We start from the raw sequence: 9,544 nt of genomic DNA, 5'->3' as shown, positions 1-9,544 counted from the left end.
GCTTGCTATGAAATTCTCAATCCAGAGAGTTTCTGGTTGCTCTTCGTTTGTGGGGGTGGGACCAGCCGAGCCTGATCGCCTGGCTCCCTGCCTCAGAGCCTTTTTTAAGTTGGTGTTCCAGTCGCCTGTTGAAGAGGCGCCGGGATCTGTTTGTTTTCCCCTGCGGCCACTCACTGCGCTGGCTTAAACAGCGGCACTGAGGTTTGTGGCACTTTTTTTTTTTGTTTTTTCCCCTGGAATCTACTGTCCTGGTTCTCTGCTCAGTCCCCTTTTTGAGCCGGCGTACGGGCGACTTCCTGTGGCTCCAATCGCCAGCCAAAAGGGCCCCCGGACCGGTGTCTTTTGTACGGAGAAGCGCGGCTCCAGGGCGCCAACAAAGCAGCCGCGCGGGGCAAAGCAGTGGCGCTGGCCGGCACAGCTGCGCTGGCCGAAACAGCTGCGCTGGCGACCGTGGAGCTCCTCTGCCCGGGAATTTCCTAGTCTGTGGGCAATAAAAACACAGCGTCCACTCACCCTCTGCGCTTACACTGGGAGCTGCGATCCTGAGCTGTTCCTAAACGGCCATCTTGGATCCCTTCCTCTGGGCTTCCCTTTGTGGCTAACCAGAGCTTTCTCTCTGGCTGCCCTTAGCATTTTCTCCTTCATTTCAACCCTGGTGAATCTGATGATTATGTGCCTTGGGGTTGCTCTTCTTGAGGAATATCATCTTTGTGGTGTTCTCTGTATTTCCTGGACTTTAATATTGGCCTGCCTTGCTAGGTTGGGGAAGTTTTCCTAGATAATATCCTGAAGAGTATTTTCCAACTTGGATTCATTCTCTCCGTCACATTCAGGTACGCCTATCAAACGTAGATTAGGTCTTTTCATATAGTCCCATAGTTCTTGGAGACTTTGTTCATTCCTTTTTACCCTTTTTTCTCTAATCTTGCCTTCTTGTTTTATTTCATTGAGTTGATCTTCGACCCCTGATATACTTTCTTCTGCTTGGTCAATTTGGCTGTTGAAACTTGTGTATGCTTTGCAAAGTTCTCATGTTGTGTTTTTCGGCTCCATCAATTCACTTATATTCCTCTCTAAGTTGTTTAGTCTTGTTAGCATTTCATCAAATCTTTTTTCAAGGTTCTTAGTTTCTTTGCATTGGGTTAGAACATGTTCTTTTAGCTCACAGAAGTTTCTTACTACCCACCTTCTGAAGCCTGATTCTGTCAATTCATTACACTAATTCTCCAGCCTTGTTCCCTTGCTGGTGAGGGGTTGTGATCCCTTGTAGGAGGAGAGGCATTCTGCTTTCGGGTGTTTTCATCATTTTTGTGCTGGTTTCTTCCCATCTTTGTGGATTTATCCACCTGTTGTCTTTGTACTTAGTGACTTTCTGATGGGGTCTCTGAGTGGATGTCCAGTTTGTTGATGATGAAATTATTTCTTTCTGTTTCTTAGTTTTCCTTCTAACAGTCTGGCCCCTCTGCTATAGGACTACTGAGATCCACTCTAGGCCCTGCTTGCCTGGGGATCACCTGCAGTGGCTGCAGAACAGTAAGGGTTGCTGCCAGTTTCTTCTTCTTTGTCCCAGAAGGATACCTGCCAGATGTCAATCTGAGCTCTCCTTTATGAGGTGACTCTTTGGATATACAGGGGTCAGGGAGCTGCTTGAGGAGACAGTCTGTCCCTCATAGGAGCTCAAGTGCTGAGCTGTGAGCTCTGTTGTTCATTCAGAGCTGCTAGGCAGGTATGTTTAAGTCTGCTGCAGCAGCACTCATAAACCCCGCCTTTTTTTTTTTCCCCAGATGCCCTGTCCCAGGGAGTTAGGGCTTTACTTATGAGTGTCTGTTGTGCTGTTTACCTTTTTCTGGTCTGCCCTGCCCAGCGAGGAGGCAGCCTAGTCACTGTCTGCCTGCAGAGGCTTTGCTGAGCTGCTGTGGGTTCCACCCAGCTGCCATGTGAACTTCCCTGCAGTCCTGTTTATATGGGTGTAGTTAGAACTGCCTTGGCAATGGCGGCCCACCTCTATAATGGCGGACTCTCTCTGTAATGGCGGGCTGCCTCAGCAACGGCAAAGTACATCCGTAGTGGTGGACTGCCTCAGTAATGGCAGACACCCCTCCCTGACAGAGCTGGAATATCCCAGGTTCAGCTGTGCTTGCTGTGAAACTCTCAATCCAGAGTGTTTCCTATTGCTGTTTTTTTGTGGGGGTGGGACCAGCTGAGCCTGATCACCTGGCTGCCTACCTCAGAGCCCTCCCCCCCTTTTTTTTATTTGAACGGTCAACTGTCTCCCAGGTATTCCAGTCACCTGTTGAAAAGGCACTGGGATCTCTGTGATTTCCCATGCGGTAAGCCACTATGCTGGCTGAAATAGCAGCACTGAGATTCATGGTGCTTTTTTGCCCCAGAATCTCCTTGCCTGGCTCCCTGTTTCAGTCCCCTTTTTAATCAGATGAATCGGTGACTCTGCCTTCCTGGAGCTCCAAACGCCAGCTAAAATGGCACCCTGGACCCATGTATTTTGTTCAGATAACTGCCACACCAGGGCACTGGTTACCCATGGGGCTCCTCTGCCTGGGAATCTCGTGGTCTGTGGGCAATAAAAATCCGTCTGGAAATGCAGCGTCCACTCACTCTCTGCCCTTTCACTGGGAGCTGCAATCCTGAGCTGCTTCTAATTGGCCATCTTGGATCCTTCACATTATTATTACAGGTAGAGGAGTATGAAGGCAATGATGTAAAGTTGGGAGAAAAACTACAGGAAATGCAGGTTACTCTAAAAACTAGAGTATTTCTAGGATCAAGACTTGCTGTTAAATATCTAGGCATTTGTTCAAACCAACCTAACTTCTAGTACCTTTGCCATACAGATGGTACCCTGTATTAAATGTGTTCTGGAAGCCAGGTGGCTCATGCATATAATCTCAGCACTTTGGGAGGCCAAGGCAGGCAGATCACTTGAGGTCAGGAGTTCAAGACCAGCCTAGCTAACATGGTGAAACCCCATCTCTACTGAAAATACAAAAATTAGCTGGGTGTGGTGGTAAGTGCTTGTAATCTCAGCTACTTGGGAGGCTGAGATTGCAGTGAGCCAAGATCAAGCCACTGCAATCCAGCCTGGGCAACAGAGCGAGACTCCATCTTAAATTAATGAATGAATGTGTTCTAGGCTTTTTAGTTGAGGATTACTAAAATCTTCCTAGATGGATGATTTCATTTAAATATACAATGCACACACTATTAAATCTACTATAATCTCTGCTGGCAAGATGATTATCTCCATAAGAATCCACTTCATTAACCATGAGTAGATTGTAATCCATTATAAAGTATTTCAAATGCAATAAAACTACTCAGAAACCTTGGGCTCTCAGCTTTACCTAAATATGTAAGAAGTAGATTCTGAAGGAACCAAGTACTCAGAGCAGTGACAGATGTGAGAAGTAATCAAGCTTTCACTATGTGGCACAGGAAGGCACAACTCACCTCTGTTTAAGTAATATGCCTTTTAAAGAAGGAGACACCCAAGTGGCCAGGCACTTCTCTACAGCAGAAAGAACTAAGACATCAAGGTTTACAAGGGAAGAAATAAATATCTGGTACCAAACTCACACCTTTCCTGAGACTGGCCAGATCCTGGATACCAGTAAGAAATGGAAAGTCAGGAGGTAGGTGGAGAGACATGGAAGGAGGAGACAAGCTTGGCTAGAATCAATCTATGGTAAAATAATCACAAAAAGTTTTCTAATTAAAAAAGATTGAGTATGGAGTGGGGTGAGCAACTGGGGCAAGTCCAGGAAACTTGATTCTGGAACCGTGAGATCCCACTCAAAATGATTATTTCAACGGGTCTCAGTATTCTGAACTTTAAAATGGGAAAAACAAAACCAATCGTACTTTCATCACTTGTAAGTGATGTATCTGTCTCTATTCATCTGTCTTCCTGCCTGTCATTAATAACACGGAGTATTTATATTTCTATGTTAGTCGTTAGCAATTAATAATTGCTCCAATATTAATTTTATTGATGGTTCTAATATAGAAACCAAATTGCTCTCAAATAAATAAAGCAGCTGAGTTCATCCAAATCTGAGTTTCACCAACCCATTTCCAACCTGTGACTGTTTCCTTAGGAAGAGCTCATTATTCTCCAGATCAGTTTGTCCTCTTACTTTCACTACAAGGTAACAGGACATTTTTGATGCTAGAAACATGGCGGGTGCGCATTCACCAAATCCACAGGCCTGTGGTTTAGGCAGTACATTTGCTGATGGAAAATGCAATCTCCAACAAATGCCTTTCTAGCTAGTGAGGATTATTTATAGGTTCTGACAAGTAGAAAAGGAACATCATTATTAACACTAACTCGAATGAACTCTACAGGGAGGAGGACTATAAAGTCTTCATAGGATGCCCTTAAGATACGTGGTCTGAGAGAACCTGACCATGGGAAGGGAAAGATAAACAGAGAAATAGAGGTGAGTTGCCAAGGCATGCAATAGGACTTGGCTTAGCTTTTTTTCCCCCTAGGTCATTAGTGGTCCTTTTTTCTGACTGCAGGGTCTTCCTTTTCCAATGTTGGTCCAACATCTCTGAAACAATGCAGAGCTTTCTCCTCAAAGACCTGCTGGTACCCAGACTGTGCCCTCATGATGATAATCTTGTCTTCTTCACCATTAAGTTCCTAATTCTTCAGATCTCACCTGCCCCTTTCACCTGTACCTCTGGAAATTGACTAGAAACTCCTTTATGAGGTGAGCTGGTTTGCTCACTTGTCATTAATATACTTTGCTCATGCCATGTCTCCACCTGTAATTTTCTCTCATTGAATCTCACCCTGTCAAATGCCATCCATCCTTCAAGGCTCACATCTAGTCTCATTTTCTCTACAAAGCTTTCTCTCAGTATCTAGGCCTCAGGAAGCTCCTCCTTTTCCTCTGAACTTTGAAGAGAAGTTAGAGCCTATATCATATAACATAGTGCTAATTAGTCATTTTATTACTTTTTATTTTGCTATGTGTTAGTCTGTCTAGAGTATTTGAGTTACAGACCTATTGAGGTAGAGACCAAACAATTTGAGTTAGGGACCTAGTCTACCCAGGAGTTCTTTCTGCTAATTCACACAAATGCATGGTGTAGACCAGCTTAAATCCTCTCATCTTATAATCAATCTCAGACATATGCAGACCAGCCTAGCTACCATGGATGGATACCACAGTCCCTAATGAGAAAAATCATCTTCCTAGACCCACTAAGTGACACCATTTATCAAATGTTATCTTTCAAGACACCAGCTCTTTTTATATGCAGAAAGTTGACACTTTCTGCCTTCCAGATGGAGCAGAGCAAAAGACATTCTCCAAAGGAACCTAACAAAAGCCACAATGATACAAATCAAATTCTGAGACAGATTGTTCAGCAACAATTAATAAAAGCCTTAGAAATAGAATCAAATCATCTTGGGAAGAGGTGGAAGAAAGGCCAGGTGAGCTAGCTGAAAGAGTGGCAGATAACAGAGAGGGGAGATTCAGCACAAGGCAATGATTGCTTTCTTCCCAACATGCTTAGCACTGAGGTGGAAAAGACCTGAAAGAGCCCTCAGGGCCTACAGGTTTGCTGTCTATGCCTAAGAGGAACTTCTGGCTTTGGCCCTTTAATAAGTCATGCATGCTGATGTGCAGGACCAGCTGAGAGGAAGAGGCTGCAGTCCTGACCCGCTGTATCAGCACTATGACTTAATCTAGTTTTCTCATCTGCAAAATGGAGATAATACCACCTCTCTCATTCATTCATCCCTTCATCAGACATTTATTAAGGGCCCACTGTGGGCCAAGCGAAAAAGGAACATAATGATGAGCAAAAGAGACACAATCTTTATCCTTATTGGGTGTCCAGTTCATTTCAGGGGTTGAAGTTACAGAGAAGGAAAGTATCTTTGAACTGAAAGCAGTGTAACAACAGAAGGTCATCTTTTTTTTTTTTTTTTTTTTTTTTGTTGTCTTCCTCTGTCCCCCAGGCTGGAGTGCAGTGCAACCTCAGCTCACTGCAACCTCCACTTCCTAGGCTCAAGCGATTCTCCTGCCTCAGCCTCCTGAGTAGCTGGGACTACAGGTGCAGGACACCCCGCCTGGCTAATTTTTTTGTATTTCTAGTACAGGCAGGGTTTCACTATGTTAGCCAGGCTGGTCTCGAACTTCTGACCTTAGATGTTCTGCCCACCTCAGCCTCCCAAAGTGCTGGCATTACAGGTGTGAGCCACCAGGCCAGCCCATCTTCTTTATCAATGATTTCCACTCTTGATTTAGCTGTGTGACCTGGGAAAGTCTAATCTTCTAGCAAGTCTACTATCTATAAAATGAGGAAATTTCCAGTCTTACAATGTAATTATTCCAAATGCAAATGAAGAAGTTAAGCTTTTGCAGGGCATGGTGGCTCACACCTGTAATCCCAGCACTTTGGGAGGCTGAGGCAGGCAGATCACTTGAGGTTGGGAGTTTGAGACCAGCCTGACCAACATGGAGAAACCCTGTCTCTAATAAAAACACAAAATTAGCCAGGGCATGGTGGTGCATGCCTGTAATCCCAGCTGCTTGGGAGGCTGAGGCAAAAGAATCACTTGAACCCGGGAGACGGAGGTTGTGGTGAGCTGAGATTGCACCATTGCACGCCAGCCTGGGCAACAAGAACAAAACTATGTCTCAAAAAAAAAAAAAAGTTAAGCTTTTTAGGTACTTCTGAATGATGGTTTTCTAAAAGATTATTATGAAATAGTCCAGATGCAACAAAAGGATAGGAATAATGTAACAAACCCTGCATACCAACTCTCCAACTTAAGTGAGAAAACATTACAAGGAGCTCTATAGGGTGGTATGCCCTCCTTTCCCTGGAGGGATAATGGTGATGAGTTTGGTGTTTATTATTTTGAATCATGGTCTTTTTTTAGGAAATCTGGTGTGTAACTAAAAACGGTTCACCAGTAAAGAGTTCTTTCTAAACTTAGGTGTTCCTGGTTTCTAATGAATGTGAGGTCACAATAATGCACATTACAGAAGCTCAAATCCCTGCCTGTTCTCTCCCTGCCAACCCTGCTTGTTATTCCTCCAGCAGAGAGAATGTGAAAAACCCTGTGGTAGGCACACCCACTGCATTTAGAAGAAGCACAGTTTTGTATTTACCTTAAGGGCCTTCTGTGCAGATTCACTAGACCCAATTGCGATCAGGTTAGGCCCAGCCATGCTGCAGAAACTCTTCAAATGCAAGCCATCTGCTACCGGCACTGTGGAGACTGCATAGTCCTTTGTAGACAACAGAAAAACAAGCAGTTCAGTATTGTAGAGTAATTCTAAAACTGATTAAAAACCTCCCTGAAGGCTGCCAGGGACCTTGCATATTTGGAAGAAAACCGGGACCCACAGGTTTGGATACTGCTAGTTAAATGAAGACTGCTTTTAAGAAGAAAGCAGAGTCACCAGATGTGTGACTGCTGCAACATCTTTGCTGGCTGTTTGATCTATGGAGTGGGCTACTCTGGGAGGGTGTGTTTGAATATGCTGTATAAACAGTGGCTCAGCTGTAGACTCACATCCTCATGGGGAACGGAGCATCTTGAGGATTATATTCCTTTCTATGCAATGTAGAGAGCCAATCTATTAATAATCAGTAAAGGGACCTTAAGTGGATGTATGTGCAACACCTAGCACAACTTCCAGCACACAGAAGGCACTCAAGCACAGGTGATCCCTGATTCCAATCTAAAAAAAAATCTGTATTTCATAACAGAGTCAATTGAGTGAGTCTTCAGGGCTCAAGCAATCCTCTTGCCTTGGCCTCCCAAAGCGCTGGGATTTCAGGCTTAAGCCATCATACCCAGCCTTCCAGGTTTTTTTTTAAAAGTTGTTGTTCCAGAAAATCAGCCAGATGGTTGTATAATTATACACTGGGAGAAGACAGAAGATGCCCATGCTAACTTTGTTGTTCTTGTGGTAGCCCAAAGAAGCTGAATTACTGAGAAATTAAAATTTAATAGCTTCTAAAACTTCTAGTAAATGTACAAATATTAGGAATTATTGTACAAAGCCAGTGAAGTGTAAACACCATTACTCATGACATTGATTCAGTGGGTCTATAACTATTTATTAAGTAATTATTTTGTGCCAGGCATGAACTACCTTTTACCTACCTTAAAAGTATCAGCCAAGATTTCAGCACCTCGTTGATTTGTCCTTTTGGAAAGGCCCACAAAAAATTCTCTGCCTATAATAGATGTCATGGAACATAGTGAGTGGGTGGCACCAGTGACTGCGCATCATTTCTTTTATCTATAAATAATGACCTTGAAGTATCACACAGTTCTGTCTTACCACAGAGGACAGCTTCACTAAAGAGACTACAAAAAAATGATTTTAAACTACTGAGAAAAAACTTTTTCAAATTCATAAGGGCAGAAAGTAGGATGATGGTTTCCAGGAGCCGTGGGGACGGGAAATGGGTAGTTATTGTTTAATGGATAGGAAGTTTCAGTTTGGGAAGATGAAAAAGTTCTGGAGATGCCTGGTGGTGATGGTTGCCTAACAATGTGAATGTTCTTGCCTCTAAACTGTACACTTAAAAATGGTTAAAATGGTAAATATTATGTTATGTATATTTTACCACAATAAAGAATGAAATTGTTATTTAGGCAATAATTTTACCACAATAAAGAATGAAATTGTTATTTAGGCAATAATTTTACCACAATAAAGAATGAAATTGTTATTTAGGCAATAATACAGTTAAATACACTGGTAATCTCTGATCAGAAATTAAATAACAGCAATGACAATTTACAGGTCAGCAGGACTTCAAATAACATCATTTTGTTCAACTTTGATGAGGAAAAAGAAAAACTGATTCTGGGCTGGGGCCATGGTCTGCAAGGAGTTTCTGTGTTCTCTTTAGATCTGCATGGGTTTCCTTCCACAACCCAGAGCTGTGCACAGCAGGTAAATTTTCATGTTTACAGGGTCCCAGTCTGAGCAAGTGTGGATGTGTATGTGCCATGATGGGACAGTGTCCTGTCCAGGGTTGGTTGCCTTGCACCCTGAGCTTCCAGGATAGCCTCCAGCCACCCTTGATGACCCTGAACTGGAAGAACTGGGTTAGAAAATGAATGGATACACTGGGTGCACTGGCTCACGCCTGTAATCCAAGCACTTTGGGAGGCCAAGGCAGGCAGATCACCTGAGGAGACCAGCCTGACCAACATGGAGAAACCTTGTCTCTACTAAAAATTCAAAATTAGCTGGGCATGGTAACACATGCCTGTAATCTCAGTTACTCAGAGGCTGAGACATGAGAATTGAAATATCCAATAATCATATAATGTACACTAATAAACGATGTTGTAGGAAAGCACTCAGCGAGCCTACCATATTTGTGATTGTTTTGAGCTGTGTGGTGGGAGGAAGGGCTCCTTACAGTTTTAGCTTTGCAAACATTTATTCCCTGATTTAACCCACCACCACTACAATTGCTGTCACTTACTGATTGACCAAAAATTGGGCAATTATCTTTTTATTAATTA

The 9,544-nt window shown here is 43.4% G+C and overlaps 1 protein-coding gene across 3 annotated transcripts in view; it reads right to left on the bottom strand.

Annotated features, from left to right (window-relative positions):
- Positions 1 to 9,544, bottom strand: part of DDAH1 (dimethylarginine dimethylaminohydrolase 1) — a 174,323-nt gene that overhangs the window by 45,359 nt on the left and 119,420 nt on the right. For all 3 annotated transcript variants that reach the window (XM_032296386.1, XM_032296389.1, XM_032296387.1), the window contains exons 3-4: positions 8,162 to 8,235; positions 7,158 to 7,277 (exon numbers count right to left, since the gene is read on the bottom strand). In XM_032296386.1, the coding sequence (XP_032152277.1) occupies positions 7,158 to 7,277; positions 8,162 to 8,235 (194 nt within the window). The remainder of the gene's footprint in view (positions 1 to 7,157; positions 7,278 to 8,161; positions 8,236 to 9,544) is intronic.

Source organism: Sapajus apella, unplaced genomic scaffold, assembly GCF_009761245.1.
Source record: "Sapajus apella isolate SASKATOON/1434 unplaced genomic scaffold, GSC_monkey_1.0 scaffold36, whole genome shotgun sequence".
Lineage (NCBI taxonomy): Eukaryota > Metazoa > Chordata > Mammalia > Primates > Cebidae > Sapajus > Sapajus apella.
The sequence above is the reverse complement of the archived record's forward strand: the minus strand, read 5'-3'. Positions and strand labels throughout refer to the sequence as shown.